Raw genomic sequence first — 21,061 nt, 5'->3', positions numbered from 1 at the left:
CTCTCTCTCTCTCTCTCTCTCTCTCTCTCTCTCTCTCTCTCTCTGGGGGGGCACATACATGTCACAGCATACATGCGGAGGCAGGGCACCACCTCAGGTGTCAGTCCTTACCCTCTACCTTGTTTTAGGCAGGATCTCTTGTTGGTCATTTCATACCCCAGGCTAGCTGGCTTGCAAATTTCTAGGGCCGCTCCTGGCTCTGCCTCCCATCTTGCTGTAAGGGTGCTGGGATTACAGACGTGTTCCAGCTTCATGTGTGTCCTGGGGATGCATGCTCATGTCTTCACACTTGTAGGGAAATGCTTTACCCACTGAGCTGTTTCCCTAACCCACTACTCTTCAGACTAAACTCCCTAGGACTCCCCTCCACCCAGAATGGTTGTGAGGTTACAGGAAGGTAAAGAAACAGGCTTCCTCTCTGTGCTATGCCCCAGGTGAGGGTCTCATCCACCCACCTGTTTGACTGATATGTACAAATGCCTTCAGTGTACCATTAGTCTATCTTGTCAAAGGTCCAAGACCTGGGATAGTGCTTGCCCTGTTACAGTAGGCCCCCAGTATCCATTTGCTGAGTGGCCGGATTCTCTACCAGCAGCAGCTTGAGTTTCCAATGTCCAGAAGCCATGGCGTCTAGAAGCTCACAGCACTGTTAGCAGGCATCCAGGAGCATACTGGAGAGGATTAATAATACCAAGCCTTTATTGAGCACTTACTGTATATCTATACCGTGACACCCAACACTTAGTGTTAACTCTTTTGATGGTTGTGGCAGCTTCCAGGAAGGTGCTGTGATTAGGGTGGGGTCAGGTATGCTCCGAGGCTGACCTAGACCACACAGACCCGGGTTAAGCCTTCACCAGAACTGACATAGTGTCCGTCTAGACCCTCTTCTTTCAGTCACTCTGTCATGTTGCTTCCCCCATAGTCTTCCCAGCTAAGGCAAATCGTTTGTTCACATTGTGAGACAGCAGCCCAGGCTTGCCCTGGAGGTCCTGATCTAGAGATGCCTAGATAACAAAGGGTCTTCAGAGGTCACCAGATCCCAGTGTGCAGCCAGGATTGAGAACCACCAGTCTAAACCAACCCATGCCTAAGAGCATCACCCTGGCTTGCCAGCTGGTAAACAACTGTGCCCTGAGAAGACAGGCTAAGTTGAGGCTGTGCCTGACTGTGCCATGAAGTCACTACAAAGACTCATTCCGGGTTGGCAGGTATGCTGAGAGGGAGCTTTGAAGAGTGAACCGTCAAAGGGAGGAAGTGCTGGGTATGATTTGGGGCCCTGTTTCCCTACTCTGTGCCTCAGGCTAGTTTGTTTCAGAAGATTTCAGTCAAACAGTCTTAGGGTCCCTTCTTCAACAAGAGCTCAGCCAAATGAGAAGTCGAACATGTTACACAAGACAGCTTCAAAGTGCGGTTCAGTAGTAGCTGCAAACGGGAGACTGAGATCCCCAGGCCCAGGGGCTCACCAGGAACAGGCCTCACCAAGACGAGCTTCGGGGAGACAATTCAACCAGATTTGGAAAGCTGACTGCAGTGTGGCTGGAGAGGGACAGACCTGCAGTATGAGAGGGAAGAACGAGATGTACATGGACGCTGGGAAGGAATGGAATGGCTAGGTGTGGCTGAGGGAACAGGAGCAGGGTGGGACATGAAGTCTTCCAGAGCAGACTGCTGGAGAGGGATAATCAGGGAGCAGGGAGATGTGGGAGAGGGATATAACTGTAGCAAAAGCCTGCAGCAGTCGGCAAACCTGGGCTTGCTGTGATCTGCTTCCCAGTCCACTCTAGCCCTGGCGAGCACTGAATGGGAGGCAAAGGGAAGAGGAACTAACTGATCGCTCAGGGAGCCTGAGGTACCAGGACCAAGGCACCGGCAGATTTAGACAGGCACCTCTGAGACAGCTGCAGAAACCGACTTCTGTGCTGTTCTGGACCCAGGGGTATTCCTTGTTCAACTCCGAGGGCTCTGCTGTGCCTCCGAACTTTCTGTGATGTTGGCGTGCTTCATGCTGTGCTGTCCACTGGGATCATTGGGCCTACGGCTACTGCAACTGAGGAGCTGACTTAAGTAAAATGAAAATAGCCACGTGTGACTTGTGGCTTCTACCACAGTGGACAGCACAGTCCCAGATCCCCTGCTGTAGGTCCCTAGACTTCGTACTTCTCGGGCTTCTGGCACTGGGAGCCTATTGTCTTCCAGTCACTTAAATAGGCCATCTACACAAGTTAATCTCATCAGATGCTCACAGCCTCTCCTGAGGAGGCTTCTTCGTCCTCATCTTTGGGGGATCTAAAGACCAGAAGCAAGAAAGAAGCCATGATAGTGGGGTACACCTGTAATCCCAGCACTAGGGAGGCTGAAGCAGGAGGATTGTGAATTTGAGGCCAGACTGTGCTATGTAGTGAAACCCTGTCTTTGGCCTTCCTGGAGAATGGCACGGCTGCATTTTAATCTGGGACAGTTTCTATTGGTGATGGCCTGGGCAGCACATGTCTCACCTCTGTATTCTCCACACAGCCTCTTGCCATCTACAAGGTCCCTTGTACCCTTGCTTACGAGCTTGTCTTCCATGACCCCTCTCCTCTATTCTTTCACTTTGGGATGGCATCCTGGGTGGATGGCAGGCCGGTGACCACTGAGCCTGAGTGGGGTGCACAGTAAGCAAAGACAGGCTTCCAGCATTCAGAGTTGCGGGGCATGGTGGGTAGCTGCAGGGAAGAAGAGCTGAGCAGGTAGAGAGCCGACCTAAACAAAGCCAGATCTGAGGTGGGGTGTCTGAGTGAGGCTCTTCCAGTTTGAACTCTCAGCCCTGGATGCTCTAAGCCTGCCCCCAGGTGCTTCTGGGAGTACTAGAACACAGGACGAATAGTTGTTTCAAGATAGGGCTTCTGAGTATTTGGAGAGATTACTAGTGTACTCATGCATGTGGTCAAAAACTACAACAGCCTTACTGATCTGGATTCACCAGATCTACAATAAGGCTTGAAAATCTGTATGATAACAAGCCCACTTTGCAGCCCATATGTCACACCTGGAAGTCAGATGCTCTTGCTTCCAAATCCCAGTTCTACACTTGGCGAGCTTCTAGGTTTTTTTCTTTAGTTTTTCTAGTTCATAGATCCTCCCTCAACAAGGTTCCCAACCTGGGCTGTACATTAGAATCCCCTGGAAGCTTTAGAAAACTACTGAGCCCAAGGCCCCAGCCCAGACTAGTTGACTGGAACCTTTGGAACCTTGGGCATTTCTAGGGGAGTTAGCTTTGCTGTGCAGCCAGGGTCAAGGACCCCCTCAACTCCCTTTTTGCCTCCTGGCACTTTATCCTTCTGGCTGGGCTGAATCACCTTTGTGTCCCCAAGTGTAATGGAGCCCACAGACCCCATTTCAGTCTCCTCTACCACACTTCAGCTTTATCGCAGAAGCTGCCCAGAGACTTCCCTAGGTCCTTTTTTTTTTTTTTTTTAGACAGGGTCTCCCTGTAGCCCCAGCTGTCCTGGAACTCACTATGTAGACCAGGCTAGCTTCGAACTCACAGAGATCCATCTACCTCTGCCTCCCGAGTGCTGGGATTAAAGGTGTGCGCCACCATGCCGGCTCCTAGGTCCTTTCTTAACCACCCTCACTTCCACCACTCTGCTGCAGCACCTTCCTTTAGTGTAGCTCCATATGTCACACCTATTAAAATGCTTAGAGTTGGCGAAAAGGAAGTGGGGGGGTGGACAGGCCCAGGTCACTGGGAGAGCTGCACTCACCAAGCTTCAGATTGCCAGTGCCAACACCTGCCAGCTCCTGGTCCTCTTTGCTGGCAGCACGGGCCAAGGAAAATCTTTCCAGATGGAATTTTGTTCCTCCAAAGCTTCTTGATGCCATGGTGGATGGGTGGGAACAGGCATGATCTTTTGTCTGGTTTTTTGAGACAAGGTCTCACTATGTAGTCTGGAACTTCTAATCCTTCTGCCTTAGTCTCCTGAGTGCCGGATTACAGATGTGCATTACTGTGCCTGGTAAAACAGGTCTGTTCTACACTGGACGGTGAGGTAGATGAGGATCCCACAGATACCCAATCTCCCTTTCTTCCTTAATTACAACTGACAAGCCCAGCATGGTTGTGCACACACCTGTAATCCCAGCATTTGAGAGGTGGAGGCAGGAGAATCAGGAATTCAAGGCTACCCTCAGCTACATAGTGAGTTCTAGGTCACACTTGGCTACATGAGACCCTCTCTGAAAAAAGAATTACCAGTGACCACTGGATGTTGCCACCTTCTCAGAGGCCAATGACCTCGAGCCTGTCTCTTTCCATCCCTATAAGCCTGCTGCTAAGAAAGGTTAACTGATTTACACTAGGCCAATGTTTTCTAATCATATTAAGTGTGCTATCCAGTCTAAGAGGTTTTTGTTTTTAGTCAAAGAAGTATTTCAGGGGCAGTTGAGCTGTCACTGGGGCTTCGGTTTTTCTGAGGCAGTGGTGGTGGAGGAGGAATTCTTTCTGAATTCCTGAAGTGACAGTCTGCATTTCTGAAATCAGAGGAATGTGGGAGAACACTTTGGGGGTACACTGGCTCTGTCTTGTAGAGGATACTTTGCCCCCGGAAAACACACCTTCAAAACGTGCTTTGGAGGCACCAATCAAGGGTCTCACGTATCCCCCTCTGTCCCTGCCAGATGTAGATGAGTGTGTGGAGGGGACTGACCACTGCCACATCGATGCCATCTGCCAGAATACCCCACGGTCATACAAGTGCATCTGCAAGTCGGGGTACACGGGGGATGGCAAACACTGCAAAGGTAAGGCTGGGGAGAAGGCTCCAGAGAGGAGCCTTTGGGAGAGTGGAAGCCAGTGTTGCTGCCTCAGCAGGTCACACCAAAGTTCCCGCAGGCCTTCTGCCCCTGCTTGGCAAGGAGGCACACGGTACCTTCCCAGAGAGGGTACTGTGCTCAGATGTGTGCAAACACATCACGCAGACCAACTGAGGCACAGGTTGGAACGTTCACAGCCTCACAGCCATGTAGCTGTCTGGGGTGGGCACCTCAGCATCAGGGAATTAAGCCCCAAGGGTCCCTGGAATTAGCGCCTCTACCTGGACCCTTCATGACAGGCTCAAAGAATGGGAACAATGTACCCCAGGGGAAACTCCCCCCCAAACAAGCATATGCTCCCCCTATAGTTAAAACAGTACAAAGTTGAGCAGCCTAGGGATACTGTTTTAAATGTACAGCCTTGAGTATTGGTGAGATCAGTGGACAGGGTACACTGGCTGCTTCCTGCTGGCATTATAAATTGAAAACCACAATTGTCCCTCAGGATCTGAGAGGAATTCATCCTAGGACACCACCTCATCACTACCAGCAACACCAAAATTTGAAAACAATCAAGTCCTCTATATAAAATGGCACAATTAAGAATGTAAAGATAAAATGGCATAGCTATTTGCACACAACCTTCAAACACCTCCACTTTTTCTCTTTGCCTGAAGACGTAGATGAGTGTGAGCGCGAGGACAATGCGGGCTGTGTACATGACTGTGTCAACATCCCTGGTAATTACCGATGCACCTGCTATGATGGATTCCACCTGGCACATGATGGCCACAACTGTCTGGGTGAGCAAGGGAGGGCTGGAAGGGCACTGGGTATGAGAAGAGGTGTTTTCAGCATTCCTTGGGCACAGAGAAAGTGATCAAAAAGGGCTGATTCCTCCAAGGGAGCCAAGGGCAGCCTCCCCTTCGGAGCTGACCAGTGAGGACAGAACAGTCCTGTTCCTGGCTAAAGAGCAAAGGAGACACTGGTAGAAAGTGTTCCCAGGCAAGGGCTGGGGGACAAGAATGGTGGGTTTAGCTCCACACACAAAGCACTGAGGGAAGATGGCTTAGCTTCAGATGGGTCCTGAATCTGCCACTCCTCAGGCAGGTAAACCAGGCCCTGGGAATCTGATTCCTCGTCTCTAAAGTGGGGGTCCAGAAGGTCATCATGAGAAGAACATGTAAAGATTCCTGTGCAATCTTTAGCATGGAGCAAGTGCTTCAAGGGAGAAGGTGGTGGTGGCGGCAGCTGCTACTGCTCTGGGTCCTGGAAGCCTCTGCCCCTTGTTGGCTGGTTTTGTCCCAGCCCTTCCTGTCTTTTCTAGTCTCACCTTCTTCCTTTCTGGGCCTGGGTCTGACCTGATATTCCTTGTCCGAGGTGCTAGATTGCAGATGGAATCTTTAGGCAACTGAATTCAACTTCAGTCTGTGTCATTTTAGAAACTTCCTAGGACCAAGTTAGTTTTTGCTTTTTTTTTTTTATTTTTAAACATTTTATTTATTTTTATTTTATGTGTATGTGCATATTGTCTGAATGTGTATAAGTGCACCTGTGTCATGCAATGCCTGCAGAGGACAGAAGAGGCTGTCGGATCCCCTGGAACTGGACTTACGGACAGTTGTTAGCTGCCATGTGGGTGCTGGGATTCGAACCCAGGTCTTCTGCAAGAACAACCAGTGTTCTTAACCACTGAGCCATCTCTCCAGCCCCTGCTTTTTTTTTTTTAATCCCTAAGTAAAAAATCTGAAGCCCACAGAGAGAAGGATTTGAGATTTGAAACCAGGGGTCCTCTCCCAAATGCTTTTAAAAAAAATATTTTAATATTGTACGAGTGTATTGCCTGCACGTAGGCAGGTGCACCCATGTCATGCAATGCCTGTGGAGGTCAGAAGAGGGCAGTGGAGCCCCTGGACTTGGAGTTACAGAAGGTTGTTAGCTGCCATGTGGGTGCTGGGAACTGAACCTGGGTCCTCTGCAAGAACAGCCAGTGTTTTAACTGCTGAGCCAGCTCTCCAGTTCCCAAATGCTTTCTCTGTCATGCCAAAAAGGAAATGGTACTGGCAGCGAGGGGAAACAGGAAAGGAAGTGAAGGGCAATGAGGGCCAGAAAGTAGGCTGGGCTGGTCCCTACCTGGTCTGGCCAAACGGATGACTTGTACAAGGTTCCACTGGCCTAGGAACCTCCTTACAGAGCTGTGACCATCACAGGCACCCCTGGGTCCCAGATCCCGAGCAGGCCCTTTCCCCATGGCTGCCTCTCCTACCCAGTCTCCCACGAGACTCTTCTAGAACAAGACGCTGTGGCCCTGGGGAAAGGGTGAGCTCACAGGACTGTGATCAGCTTGAGTTCTTTGGCTTTCCTTGGGTCTTTCTAAGCCTTTGACTCTCACCAAGTCTTACTCCCCAGTAACATGTTTTGAGGAGACCCAACCAGAGGGACAGGAGAATGAGTAGGTATGGAGAGGGTCAAGGGAGCAAAGACCTATCTAGGGTTAGGGTTCAAAATCTCAACCCTCCCTTTGACTCTTAGGGAACCCTTGAGAAAACTGTCCATACTGTGGGCCTCAGTTTCCCCATGGAGAAGTGAAAGCTCTTATTGAAAGTAGCATAGTCATTAGGCCAGAGCAGATGGGATGGAATGCAGGTGGGCAAGAGCAGGAAAATGGGTGAGACAAAGTAGGAGATGGCACATAGACGGCAAAGGCACACATCAGCTTTTCCAGCAGGTGCATCCCTCAGGCAAGAGTATGATCTGAGTCCCTTGTCCTGGGCCAGAAGGGACCTTAGCAGAGAGGATGGCAATGGAGCAGCAGAGAAGGCCCTTGGGAGCCTTCTAGCTGCTCTACCTGGTACCCAGGCTACCTGGACCAAAGCAGACTGAGGAGGGCTGTGAATGGGAGGGCAGCTGCCAGCACAGAGATGGAGTCAAGACACTGAAGTGAGTGTCCCAAGATGAGCTTGACTCTGGGGGTGGTGATTTGGGGGCAAAAGCCTACTTTTCCCCTCTACCATCCAGGGTGTGGCCTGGCAGCCCTCCCCACCCTTCTCTGCCACACTGCCAGACTTTGTTTTGTTAAACCAAAATAGGAGAAAAGCTAAGGGCTATGGCAGCAAGCCCAGGCTTGGGGGAGGGGAGAAAGGCCCTGGCTGTGGCCTGTCCATGAAATGGTCCTTGCCCCATGAGGACTTGAGGCTCAGCTGCCTTTCCCCATCCCGCCATTCCCTCCATCTTCAGCACCACAGCTACAGTGCTGAGCATAGCCATTTCCAGCTTCCCTGAGTCCCAGCCACTCATCACGGCCACCAGCCCTGTTCTCTCAACACTGACTGACGTGACCAGTCTCCATCCTTGTCCTCATCATTGCCCTCTTGCTCTGGCTTCCTTCCTGAGCTCTGCTCTCAGAACCAGTTTCTGCAGTGTGGGAGAGGGGTCCAGTCCTCACCTAGGTGGGCCAGGTTTGGATGCCCTCCAACCTCACCCCAGCTCTGCCCTCTAAGGTGACCTCTTCACATTCAGTGGAGCTTTAGCTGACAAGGGGTAAGAACTGCTTGCTGAGGTCAGACTTAGGTAACGATGGGGTTGGGTTCTTGTCTGCCCTCAGCCCTCAGTCCTCAGTGCTGAGGGCCTGGCCTACTGGCCGCGGCCCCACCAATCACCTGTCTTGCACAGATGTGGACGAGTGTGCCGAGGGCAATGGTGGCTGTCAGCAGAGCTGTGTCAACATGATGGGCAGCTATGAGTGTCACTGCCGAGAAGGCTTCTTCCTCAGTGACAACCAACACACCTGTATCCAGCGGCCAGAAGGTCAGTCCATGACCTGGGAGGCACCCAGGCTTTGCTTCCCAACTTCCCTCAATGCCCTACATCTCACCCTCGAGATCCTTCTCTGTTCCTCAAGCTCAATCACAGCCCAAGAGCTCCATGCACCAACAGTGGAGTAGTGAAAAATCTAGGGGCATAAATTTAGGATAAGGTCAATATATTGAGGCTACTTTGGGGTATTCTCTGGTCCAGACCTGAGGTGATGCTGTTCCTTTATGTGGGCATTTGAGTGTCTATAAGCTGCTTCTGTGGGAGGGCCTCACCAGAGCCCCCTTCCATGGCCTGTGTTGGGTAGGTTGTCAGGCAGAAGCATAGGGTGTATGCTGTCTGGTTCTGTGACTTGTTCCCTCAGTGAACTGTGACACCTGAGAGCAGTAACTCTGTCTAATCTTTGTGTCCCCAGCACCTAGCACAACCTGTGGTGGGAGCTTAATACACTCTGTGGCACAGTAATTGTCTGTACTAATTAATTCCCACTCACTTTATAGGTCTGATTGCTATCATCTTCCTGCAGCTTCTAGTCTCAGTGTAAGCCCTCCGAGGAAGGCAATCCTGCCCTGCATTTTTCTGGGTTTTTCCTAAATCCCGAGTATCTATCACAATGGCTGGCAGCTATGAGACTGGGTTGTCTGGAGGACAGGGTGGCCATGCAGGTGTTCTTTGGATTGGCATCAATACTGTCAGCAAGTGCATTCTGCTCTCTGGCATAGCACTGTGGGCAAGCCAGGCCAGGCATGGGGAGGAACAGTCCCCTCTGGGTGGCAGCCTTAGTGGAACCCTCATATCGTCTTTGGCTCTAGCTGTTTCCACCCCATCTAGGCCTCTGGGTGCCAATATATCTCATCCCTCTCCTCTTCCCTTTTAGAAGGAATGAACTGCATGAACAAGAACCATGGCTGCGCCCACATCTGCCGGGAGACCCCCAAGGGGGGCATTGCCTGCGAATGCCGCCCTGGCTTCGAGCTCACCAAGAACCAACGGGATTGTAAATGTGAGACATTTGGGGGTGGGAGAGTCGGGGGACAGAAGGGTGGCCTCAGTAGCCAGAGGGCAGGGCTGGCAGGAAAGAGGACTGGGAGTGTTGGATGGGGTTACAACAAGGAGAGAGGCGGCTTCCCAGCTGTGCAGACCTGTGGCGCCAGGGAGAAGCAGGCTGACAGGCCTCTTCCCTTTCTGCAGTGACCTGCAACTATGGTAACGGCGGCTGCCAGCACACATGTGATGACACAGAGCAGGGTCCCCGGTGCGGCTGCCACATCAAGTTTGTGCTCCATACCGATGGGAAGACATGCATCGGTGGGTGAAGCCGGGGAACAAGTCAGTCCACTTGTGACAGGGTGGGGGTGGGGATTTTGGGAACTGCTGGGGAGGGGAGACCCAGAGTGTCTAGGTGCTGGAACCAGTGACTGATGAGGGAATGAAGACCCAGACCATGCCAGGTCTAGTGAGAGACAGCTCTGGGAGACTAAAAGGCACACTGGACCCTCTGCCCTCCCCAGGAGCCTCACCATCCTCTTCCTCCCAGGATGAGCACTGCCAAACTAGGAAGCATTAATAGAGGTGCTGGTCAACAAAAGGCTGTGGGGGAGAGGGGGGAGCAGAGCCAGGGAGGTCAGCTGATCAGCACATCAAGGTCCCAGTTGACCAGTGAGATGGGAGCTGTCACAGCCCGATACCCCCACTGTGACACTGAGGCCGGAATACAGTGCTCTGTCGGGAACAGCCAGCCCCGAACTGACAAGTGGAGGACTCCAGGCATCTCCTTCTCTTTCCCTTTCTCTGCTAACCCCTCTGCAAGTACTCTTTCTATTCCTTCACCCTGGCACCCCCAGGCCCCATCCTTCTTTCCACATCCAGCAGTGCGCCCCCTCCACTCCACCTGTGGCCTGCCTACTCCTCACCTACTCCATCCTTCCATCCTTTCAATACCTGATTCCTCTTTCCTGGATTCCTAGGCTTGACCTCTTCTTGTCTCCAGGTGCCCTGGACACACTGAATTCCTTAAATTCCAGACTCCTAAGTCTATAGGTCTTCAGCTGACAGGACAAGGTGTCCCCTGAGAGACGTGGAAAGTGAAAGGGAGGGCTTTGGCCGGGGTGAGGCTGGGTCTGGAGCCAGGCTGGGCACACTTTCTCTATGGGCACAGGTGTTTGTGGGGGGGTTGTCCATCTAGTGGGAGAAGTGTGAGCACAGTAACTGTGTGAAGCCCTGTGTGTTCAAGACAAATTCAGCTTGAGACCTGGATGTTCCCTTGCCCCCAGAGACCTGTCCCTTAATTGCAGACACTGCAGGGGAGCAGTGGTGCCATCACGGGGAAGTCCCTCCAGCACCTGCTCCAGACCCCTGAATACATGGCTCCAAAGTGCTCTGTACTTGGAAACTCTCATGCTACGATGCCTCTCAGTTAACTCTTCAAAGACCCTAAAACATGTTCAGGTCTTCATGTTGCCTTCTCTGGCCAGGTGGTTCCAGCTTCTTTCAGATTCTCCTGAGGTCTAATTCTTCTGTTTCCCAAACCTCCCACCACCCCTTGGACACATACATCACAAGTCCCCCAGAAGAAACTGCATGTGTTCCCCAGGGAGAAGATGCATGAATTGGGACAGAGCTTGGGGTCCCCCAGAGAGGACACGAGGCTCTCTTGGCTTTCTGTTCAGATAGCCTCAGACACGGCTACTTTTGAAAACACCCTCATCAAGCTTGAGTTCTTCTTGAACCCAAGACCCACTATACCATCTAAGCTGCAGCAAGTGAGGCAGGAGGACAGATGAGGCTGCGATCTTTTCCTTGAAACTTTCTCTACTCTGAGGGAACTGAACTTACTTGCCTTGTGGCTCATTTTCCTCACCAGCCGTGGCAGGAGGAATTGTCATTGGTGCCACCAGGATGCTCAGGTTGAATGGAGAGACCGGGAAGACAGTGTAGTTGAGCCCAAAGGGATCCAGGAGGTGGCTGCAAGACTTGATGTCGCATGCCAGCTTTGCCTCTGACCATGCTGTGTGGGGCTGGACCCACAGCTGCCCCTCTCTGAGACTTGGTGTCTCAGTTTCACAGTCACTTGGTAGGCGCATGGCTTCCTTGAGGATGATACCAGGCTGAGGAATGAGGCTGCCTGGGGATCCCAGGGCTCCCCATGTGGGGCTAGTGGTTTGGGCCTACAGGGTGGAGGGCATGGGAAGGGCCTGGGGCCCAGTGGGCTGCAGTGGGGCCTGCCCCACATCTAAACAGCTTTTTTACAATGTCAAACAGGGGAAAGGCGGCTAGAGCAGCACATGCCCACTCAGACCGTTTCTAATGGTAAATATGTCTGCTGTCTGCTCGCTCTCACCAGCTTGCTAGGGAAGGGCTAACCCACTGGGGCTCCCACTAACCGCATGCCCAGCAGAGGTCTCCTAGCAGCATGGGCACTGGGCCCATCAGGTGACGGGAAGCCTGAGTCCCTAAGAGCCAGCCTGGGCTCATGCTGGTCTTGTCCTCCTTGTTCTGTTAGTTTTTTCTCCTTCCTCTTCTGCTCCCTCCTCTCACGCTGCCTCCTCTCACCCTGGCCCTTCCCAGTCATCTGCACCCCTCCATCACTGCACCTAAAGACTCAGCCAGTACCATCTTACCCTGCCATGTCCACAGTGCCAGAGATGGCGTGTGATGGGGTTAGATGCCATCCTTTCTGACAGCCGTCTTTCTTGGGTTCTTACCATGTTAGTGCGCTACCCAGCATCAGCACCAGCCTCTGCATAGCGCTGGGTTCAGCAGACCGGAGTTTGGCTGGTTCTGCCACGTTCTCACCAGCCAGCTTCAAGTGAGCTCCCTTCCTCTCTGATCCTCAGCCACTCTTCTGCAAAACAAAGGGAATGACAGTCTTCCGTCAGGTGTCCTGATTATGCAAACAGTGTGTAGCATCTAGTCAGTGCCTGTCAGAGGACACAAGCTGTGCCCTCCTGCCACCCACCTGCTCTGAGGAACGCTGTCCTGCAGAGGTGGGCAGCTCTGTCCAACTTCTGCCCAGCCTGGGATGAGTGTCACACCAGCTGTACTGCCCCATCCTCGGTCCTGCAGAAAAGCCACACAGGATCTTGTTCCCTTTGTGCTATTCAGGGCTTGGTGGCCCACATTCGGTGCTCAGAAAACTCTTAAGGGCAGCTGGGCTTGGGGTCCTTAGGGAAACTGAGGTGAGAACAGTAGAGGTGAGCCCTCTTGGGCTGCTTCTAGACCTGGACGGTAGGACCAGGACATGCCGGGAAAGGAGTCCCAGGCAGAGGTGGGCTCCTTTGCGGGCCCTGGCACGTTGCCTTCATTGGACAGGGAGGGCCTGACTTCCTGACTCTTTTCCTCTCATGCCCAATGGAAGCCTTGGATTCTCTCAATGGGAGTGTGTGAGTATGGGACAGGCCACGTCATTCCTGTCCCCATGTCAGGCTCTACTGGGGCTGATGCTTTTCCCTTGGACTCACTCTCCCAAGCAACTGTTTAAACCTGTTTTCCTCCTGCTCTGAATCCAAAAACTAGGGCGTGAGCTGTTCACACTCCCTTCTGGCCTCTTAGCAGCCAAGAGGCAGCACCAGGAGAGACTTAGCTGAGGAAGGGTCTGAACCCTTTCATCTCGGTTCTTAATACCCTTCCTTTTCTGGATTCTTCTTTGGTCCTTCCTCTTCTACATTCTCTCTCCATCAGGAAAGTGAAACAACTGGCCAGCTTACTTCCAGGTGGAGGACAAGGAAGGCTTGGGAGGAGTAAAAGGTGGATGGCCCAGGATGGCTGTCTCCTCTGAGGCCCTGGGCATCAGTCCTGCAGTGTCAGGAAGGGGGAGGAATTGCTGGTCATACCTTGGCTATCTTGAGACACCCTTCCCACCCAACCTATTGGGAGAGTGTCCCACCATGACCCCCCACTCCCTAGGAGATGGTTGGTAGGAGGAGAAGGAAACTGGTCTGTCCCTTCTGTTCACTGGCAGGCAGAACCCTCCCTTAGCTTTCATCTCTCCTGCTCCCCCACCCCCTCAGCACATTCCTGCCTGACAGCTCTGGCTTGTACCTGCCTCACTGCTGTCCACCTTGTTTCAATCAAGTAGGGGGCAGGGAAGTGGACTGCTTGGCTGCACTTGTGAGGGGCTGGGTGTTGGGAGGGATGGGAGGAAGGGGGCTGGAGCCACTGCTTAATGCTCCTGCTGAACCCTTCCCTCTGCCTTTGCTACCTGAGTCTGGCACTCTTCTAGGCCAGTAACCCCATCATCACCCCACACCTCCCTCAACAGAGACCTGTGCTGTCAACAACGGAGGCTGCGACAGTAAGTGCCATGATGCAGCAACTGGTGTCCACTGCAGCTGCCCTGTGGGCTTCATGCTGCAACCAGACAGAAAGACCTGCAAAGGTAAGGCCTTGGAACATGGTACTCTCTGCCAAGGGGATGAGGTGGGGACCAGGAGTGGGGTAGCTCTTACATAACTACACCTTCTCAACTCCCTTCTTCTAGAGAACCCAGGACAAAGTCGGGGTTCTCCTGCTCACCTCTCCCACCTCAGTTCAGGGGCACAGACGTCTAGCTAGCACTTTGGTGCCCTCTGGTCCTAGCTTCTCTTGTCCCCCTCCTTTCATCCCAGTCCCTGTGTGGAGGGGAAGGGTCTCAACCCTTGAAGTTAATGAATGTACTCCAGTCCCTAAGCTGGACGGCTATCTGAGCCCTGACTTTGTGTGTGCCTGACTGAGGTCACAAGTGTGTTCTGCAACTTTTTCAACCTGCATTCCTCAGATCATCCCAGTGGGCTCAGGAAGTCTCTCCCCTTAAAAGGGTCATACCCATCAGGGACAGTAAGACAGCAGTTAGAAGCACAATGCCAGAAGTCTGGCTGCCAGATTCGGACCCCGGCTCTGCCTCCTTAATGCTGTGTCCTGGGCCAGTTATTTCGTGGTGCTGTGACTCAGCTTACAGTGCCTGGCTCACAGTGGGGCTGTCATATTTATTTTTTATTTTATGTGTATGAATGTATTGCTTGCATGCATATAAGTGCACCCGTGTCATGCAGTGCTCACCGAGGTCAGAAGAGGACATCAGGTTCCCCTGAAACTAGAGTTATGGACAGTTGTTAGCTGCCACGTGGGTGCTGGGAATTGAACCTAGGCCCTCTGCAAGAGCAGCCAGTGCTCTTAACCACTGGGCCATCTCTCTAGCCCCAAATGTTATATATTTGAATTGAAACCTTTTGGGCCTTTTGGGTTAGCTGTCATGACACACATTCCCACAGAGGCCATCCTGCTTCCCCTTTGCTTAGTTACCCGAATCTGGGGGAGAAAAGGGGAAGGTACCCATGTTGAAAATGATTCCTCAGGTCTGTGTCCCCTGGTCACAAGGAGTAGGGATTGGAAGTAGTGGTGGGCTGGTTCTTTGTGTCTTTTGGCCCCACAGCTGCAGGAGGGGGAGGGCTGGGGCAACAGGTCAGCCAGCCAGAGTTGAAAGGGTTCCTGCTGGAAAGGACTGTTGACAGGTAGGCTGAGTGAAGTGGAAGGCTGCCCTCTGAGTCCCTCCCCTCCAGAAGTGGTGAGTAGCCTGGGTCCTGTCTGCCACCAGTTTGGGGAACTTGACCTCAGGAAGGAAGCTGCTTACCCCCCACCCCTTTCTCTCTAGTGCTGAAAACTGCCTGGGTCTGAGTCTGTCCAGATTGCTCCAGTCCAGCCCCCCTGCCTGGCCTCTACTCTCCCCGTCAGCTGCCCAGCCTTCTGGGTCCTCCTGGAAGTCCTCCTTGTCCAGCCTCTTCCCCAGCTCCTCCTCTCTGAAGGCTGCCCCTTTCTAGCATCCCTTCAGGCTCTCCACATAACCACAGCCCCCAGTTCAGCACTCCTGACAAGAGCAGGGGTCAGGAAAAGCTAGCCCTGCCCACCACACCCTGGACTCAGTCCAGAAGAGGAGGTGTTACTAATGCCAGGTCCCTTGAACAGGGAAGACAGGAAGACAGGAGGGTGACAGCCAAATTGAGAGGGACAGGCCTAGGGCCCTCCTTGACTTTCCTGGTCTCAGTGAGGAAGGGATCTCATCTCCTTGTTTGCTCCTGGCCTTAATACTGTCTTTTATTCTATTCTGCTTCCCTAGACATAGATGAGTGTCGCTTGAACAATGGGGGCTGTGACCACATTTGCCGCAACACAGTGGGCAGCTTTGAATGCAGCTGCAAAAAGGGTTACAAGCTTCTCATCAATGAAAGGAGCTGCCAGGGTGAGTGGCCTGAGCCTGAGGTGAAAGGCTCCCGGGAGGGTTCTGAGGTAGGAGAGCTTCAGGGACTCCTGAGTCTAAGCAACCCAGTAGACACTGTAGCGCTTCTCTCTATGGGCAGGCTTATGGCACAGATAGGCAAGCAGTTCTCTTTCCTTTTGGTGGACCAGCTCCATGCCCAACATGGAGTGTGGTCTGCGTAGCCACACACACACCTAGGTCATGATCCACAGGTACCAGACCTTTTAGTACCTGACAAGGACTCCAAGTAAAGGGGTACAGAGAATGAGGCAGCACTGTTCGGTCAGATTTGGAACCAGGCCGGGGCCCCTTTTCAACTCCAAGGTCCTGTGCTTAGGGTCCTTGAGCATGGGTCAGACTCAGTGGCTCAAAGCCTTGCTTTTCCAGATATAGATGAGTGCTCCTTCGATAGAACCTGTGACCACATGTGTGTCAACACACCAGGAAGCTTCCAGTGCCTCTGCCATCGCGGCTACCTGCTGTATGGTGTCACTCACTGTGGGGGTAAGCCAGGAAGTTTGCACCCTCATCTTCCCAGCCACCCTGGCCCCCTCACCTCTTCACTGTCCAAATATCTGAGCCCTGTGCTGGCTTGTGGCCGTGGTTAAGCCCTGGATGTGATGTGCCACATCTGCATCCAATGGGATGAAATGGGAGAGAATAAGGCACCTTCCAAAGGCCAACAAGGAGACAGGGCATCAGAGACAGCATCCTGCCAACAAAACTTTTGTTTGAGACAGGGTCTCATGTAGCCCAGGCTAGCCTTGAATTCACTATGTAGCCAAAGATGACCTTGAACTCCTGACCCTAACACCTTTACTTTCCAAGTGTTGGGTTCACAGGCATGTGCTACCATGCCCAGCTTCTGCCTCCCAAATCTCTCTCTCTCATCCCTCTCTCTCTCCCCAGACACCCATCCTCAGTCTCCAGCCTAATGAGTGGGTAAGAGTAGGTTTTTAAAAAGCTGGTTGGCTTGACCCCTTTCTCCTGGCTTCTTTGACTGGGGATAGAGATAAGGCAGGGAAGTTTGAGCTCTTTTTAGGCCAGAGAATCCTTTCAGTTTTTTGTTAGGAATATTTAACATCAGAGCTGCCTGTTTAATAAATGTTTAAGTGTACAGCAGATCTCTGGAAGGCACTCACTCCCCTTGTGTAACTCAGCATGCCTGGCCTCTTACCAAAGGCCCTCCCTCACTGCCCCACTCCCTGCCTCCTGCTCCTCCACCACCGTCGCCAGTCTGTCTTCTACTCCTCCTGTAGATGTGGATGAATGCAGCATCAACCGGGGAGGCTGCCGCTTTGGTTGCATCAACACTCCTGGCAGCTACCAGTGTACCTGCCCAACAGGCCAGGGCCGCCTTCATTGGAACGGAAAGGATTGCACAGGTGCGCAGTGCCCTCTGCTGGCCAGACCTGGCAATGCTGTTTCACAGGAGGGTTAGGATCCTCAAGAGTAGTTATGCTGGGCGTGGTGGCATATGCCTTTAATCCCAGCACTCGGGAGGCAGAGGCAGGCGGATCTCTGAGTTCAAGGCCAGCCTGGTCTACATAGTGAGTTCCAGGCCAGCTGGGGCTACAGGGAGACCCTGTCTCAAAAAGGGAAAAAAAAAAAAAAAAAGAAGTACATTGTACCAGGATGTGACTGTGTTAAGGGGAAAGGGGCGGAGAGTGTAGCTGGCTGTGAGACCAGATGTTCTGGTAAACACTGTCCTCAACAGTCTCCATGGGTACAACAGTAGTTGATTCCTCCTCCGTATTAACCATCTGAGGGAGAAGAGTGGGAAGGAATGATCCGTACGCATCCTCAGGCCTTGCTCCCCCTTCCTAGAGCCAGTGAAATGTCAGGCCAGTCCTGGGACCTCAAAAGCCATGCTCAGCTGCAATCGGTCTGGCAAGAAGGATACCTGTGCCCTGACCTGCCCCTCTCGGGCCCGGTTTTTACCAGGTATGTAGGAGGGCAGCACTGGACGGCTTGGGAGAGAAGAGAAGAAAGGTGGGCTGTTCAGCAGCTCCTCTGCTCCCTGGGATTCCTCCAATCACTGGGGGTTTGAGAGGCAGGTCAGAGTGGTGATAGGCCCCTTCTTTCAGAGTCCGAGAATGGTTTCACAGTAAGCTGTGGTACCCCCAGCCCTAAAGTTGCTGCAGCCCGAGTTGGCCACCCCGGGAACAGCACCACCTCCAACCACTGCCATGGTGAGCACTGGCCTAGAAGCCCTCCTCTCTTCCCTGAACCTCACAGTTCTCTCATACATCTGCCTGGCCTGACTTTCCTGGACCTCATATATTATGCTGAAATTCTCCAGCCTTGCTATCTAGCTCCTTTGGGCCCCTAAAACCCAATACCTGTGGCTTCCCTAACCCTGCTCTCCAGCCAAGCTTTGCTGCCTAGCTTTGAACCACCCTCCACAGCAACCCCACCCGGGGCCTCACGCTGTGCTGAGTTTCTCCCATCCCTCTAGAGGCTGCAGTGCTATCAGTTAAGCAGCGGGCCTCCTTCAAGATCAAGGACGCCAAATGTCGTTTGCACCTGAGGAACAAAGGCAAAGTAGAGGAGACCAGCAGGATCTCGGGGCCAGGTCTGGACTGGGGACCTCATTAGAAAGGGTTCCACCAACCCCCACCCCACCCCTCAGTTCCTCTGCTTAGTGATTCCTTCTAGAGACTCACCCATACCCTGAACTCTGAGCAGAAAAGGGGTGCACAGTTGTAGGCATACAGCCCAAGAAGTTCTACATCATTCCCTTCCATCAAATAACCTAGACTAACAAGGAGAGGGTTAAGGCAGAGATCCACTTTGGGGTGGGTGGAGAAATGAGAGTTTGGAGAGAGAACTCGTGCTCTCTGCAGTAGGAGCCCCTGAGCTTGATACTGAAAAGGCCTCTCTACTAGGTGGTGCCCCCTGCTCGGACTGCCAGGTCACCTTCATCCATCTCAAGTGTGACTCCTCTCGGAAGGGCAAGGGCCGGCGGGCCCGGACCCCTCCAGGCAAGGAGGTTACCCGGCTCACCCTTGAACTAGAGGCTGAGGTCAGAGCTGAAGAAACGACAGGTGGGCCAAAGGAGAGGGCACATAGCCTGCATCCAGAAGCAATGGGCCCAAGGGAAGGGAGGGAGCCCATGCCAGGGGTCCCTGTGTAACAGCAAGCCCAAGGGCTGCCCCTCTTACCATGCCCCTCCCCACTGACTCCTGCCACTGCCTCTCTGCCTTCCTGCTCAGACCACTCTCTCTTCTCTCTCTTTTCTGACTCATGCAACTATCCATCATCAGCTGGCTGTGGGCTGCCCTGCCTCCGACAGCGAATGGAACGGCGATTGAAAGGGTCCCTGAAGATGCTCAGAAAGTCCATCAACCAAGACCGGTTTCTGCTACGCCTGGCAGGCCTTGATTATGAGCTAGCCCACAAGCCAGGCCTAGTAGCTGGGGATCGAGCAGAGCTAGTGGAGGTCTGCAGGCCTGGGCAGCACCAAGCAGGTGCCAAGTGTGGTAAGGGAGCTTGCTGGGAAGCAAGGGAGTGGGAAGTAGGGAAGGCTCAGCTTGGCCCTGACTCAGAGCAGGACCCTTTGCCTCAGGTGTAGTTCTTGACCTGTGAGGCAGCTAGGACCCTCCTGCTCACTGTTTTCCTTTCCCTGGTCCCAGGCAGGGCCAGCAGCCTTTCTGCACACAGACTTGACCCCCCCATCTCTCTAAGTAGGATTTTGTTAGTTCCTTGACAGAGATTCTCCCCAAGTCTTGAAGAGTAGGAAGGGGAGTCTTAGGCCTGGGTGGTGGGAGATGGGGGGGTGGCTAGCACGGCCGACTCTCCCTCAGTCAGCTGCCCGCAGGGAACGTATTACCACGGCCAGACGGAGCAGTGTGTGCCATGCCCAGCGGGCACCTTCCAGGAGAGGGAAGGGCAGCTCTCCTGCGACCTTTGCCCTGGGAGTGATGCCCACGGGCCTCTTGGAGCCACCAACGTCACCACGTGTGCAGGTGCCAGGGGAACAAAGAAAGACTGGGCTAGGGTGGGCACTGGGACACCCATGGGCATGGGATTTCCCAAAGGGCAGGTCCAGGCTCCAGGTCACTGTCCTAGCTGATGTCCTGTATGTATGCCTCTGTTCCCTAGAACCGGGCGATCCTATGGGGTGACTCAGGACCAACCCCATCAGAGTTGGGCCCTTGATTCATTGCAGGTCAGTGCCCACCTGGTCAGCACTCAGTAGATGGTTTCAAGCCCTGTCAGCCATGCCCACGTGGCACCTACCAACCTGAAGCAGGTCGGACCCTGTGTTTCCCCTGTGGCGGGAGCCTCACCACCAAGCATGAGGGGGCAGTCTCCTTCCAGGACTGTGACACCAAAGGTCAGTGCTTTGCTCACTTCACTAGGGCCTCCCTGACCCCAACTACTCTCAAAAATTCTGAGTCCCCAGCATAGACCTGAGTAGGCTATCCTACCATCGTTCCCCAACCAGCCTAACCAAGCACACCATCCTGCTCCCAGAAGCCATCCTAGCTATCCCTTAGGCCAAACCTGAGGGTACAAATGAACATTCCCACTGTCCCCTCTGCTCTGGAGAACTGGTGGCATAGTCCCCTCCATACCCCAAGTGAGTGCCTGTGTAAGTCTTGACTCTGCTCAGAGTCTGAAGAAAGAGGACCAATGCTGTTAGCCACCCGCTCTGGAAAGTCTGTTTTCCCTGGCCTTAAATTCTGGCACCACTAGGGACGGTAGGGACCCTAGAAGAAACTTAAGCATCTTTGATCTCCAGTTCTCCATGATGAATGTGTCCTGCCCAGCCATGGCCCAGATACCTACCTTTCTGCGATCTTAACTCCTGCACTCCCTCTTACCTGCAGTTCAGTGCTCCCCAGGGCACTACTACAACACCAGCATCCATCGCTGTATCCGCTGTCCCATGGGCTCCTATCAGCCAGACTTCCGTCAGAACTTCTGCACCCGCTGTCCTGGAAATACAAGCACTGACTTTGACGGTTCTACCAGTGTGGCCCAGTGCAAGAGTACGTGGCAGGCCATGCTGTGGGAAGTGGAGCGAGGTCTGGGAGCAATGAGCATAGAAAACGGGATGGGGTTGTAAACCAGCAAGAAAGCAGCTGGTGGGTGGGTGGTCCCGTCTCCACACAGTCCCAACACCTTCATTGTAGGCCAAGCCTCCCTGGAGACAGGCAATGGGCAGGCAGAGATGGGTGCCATGAGAAGGTGCTTAGAGGGCAGGAAAGAAGA

General features: G+C 53.2%; 1 protein-coding gene and 1 long non-coding RNA gene across 6 annotated transcripts in view; one reads left to right on the top strand and one right to left on the bottom strand.

The window, feature by feature from the left end:
• The window catches only part of Scube3 (signal peptide, CUB domain and EGF like domain containing 3), a 35,816-nt gene that overhangs the window by 6,292 nt on the left and 8,463 nt on the right, over window positions 1–21,061 (top strand). For 2 of the 5 annotated variants that reach the window (XM_029566926.1, XM_029566925.1), the window contains exons 2-19: window positions 4,663–4,785; window positions 5,475–5,600; window positions 8,470–8,604; window positions 9,488–9,613; window positions 9,802–9,918; window positions 11,872–11,919; window positions 13,871–13,987; window positions 15,701–15,823; window positions 16,229–16,345; window positions 17,101–17,226; window positions 17,669–17,785; window positions 17,929–18,033; window positions 18,300–18,416; window positions 18,730–18,888; window positions 19,108–19,323; window positions 19,648–19,809; window positions 20,013–20,180; window positions 20,677–20,838. In XM_029566926.1, the coding sequence (XP_029422786.1) occupies window positions 4,663–4,785; window positions 5,475–5,600; window positions 8,470–8,604; window positions 9,488–9,613; window positions 9,802–9,918; window positions 11,872–11,919; window positions 13,871–13,987; window positions 15,701–15,823; window positions 16,229–16,345; window positions 17,101–17,226; window positions 17,669–17,785; window positions 17,929–18,033; window positions 18,300–18,416; window positions 18,730–18,888; window positions 19,108–19,323; window positions 19,648–19,809; window positions 20,013–20,180; window positions 20,677–20,838 (2,364 nt within the window). The remainder of the gene's footprint in view (window positions 1–4,662; window positions 4,786–5,474; window positions 5,601–8,469; window positions 8,605–9,487; window positions 9,614–9,801; window positions 9,919–11,871; window positions 11,920–13,870; window positions 13,988–15,700; window positions 15,824–16,228; window positions 16,346–17,100; window positions 17,227–17,668; window positions 17,786–17,928; window positions 18,034–18,299; window positions 18,417–18,729; window positions 18,889–19,107; window positions 19,324–19,647; window positions 19,810–20,012; window positions 20,181–20,676; window positions 20,839–21,061) is intronic. The other 3 variants (XM_008840108.2, XM_029566927.1, XM_029566928.1) reach the window with 3 other exon arrangements.
• On the bottom strand, window positions 1,163–20,766 carry LOC103739673. The gene is made up of 4 exons (XR_607511.3): window positions 20,671–20,766; window positions 12,569–12,669; window positions 12,315–12,454; window positions 1,163–1,555 (listed from the first exon to the last, which is right to left on the bottom strand). It is a non-coding gene; the product is annotated as an uncharacterized LOC103739673 (long non-coding RNA).

This window comes from Nannospalax galili, unplaced genomic scaffold, assembly GCF_000622305.1.
Source record: "Nannospalax galili isolate Female #2095 unplaced genomic scaffold, S.galili_v1.0 scaffold538, whole genome shotgun sequence".
NCBI classification, from domain to species: Eukaryota; Metazoa; Chordata; class Mammalia; order Rodentia; family Spalacidae; genus Nannospalax; species Nannospalax galili.
The sequence above is the reverse complement of the archived record's forward strand: the minus strand, read 5'-3'. Positions and strand labels throughout refer to the sequence as shown.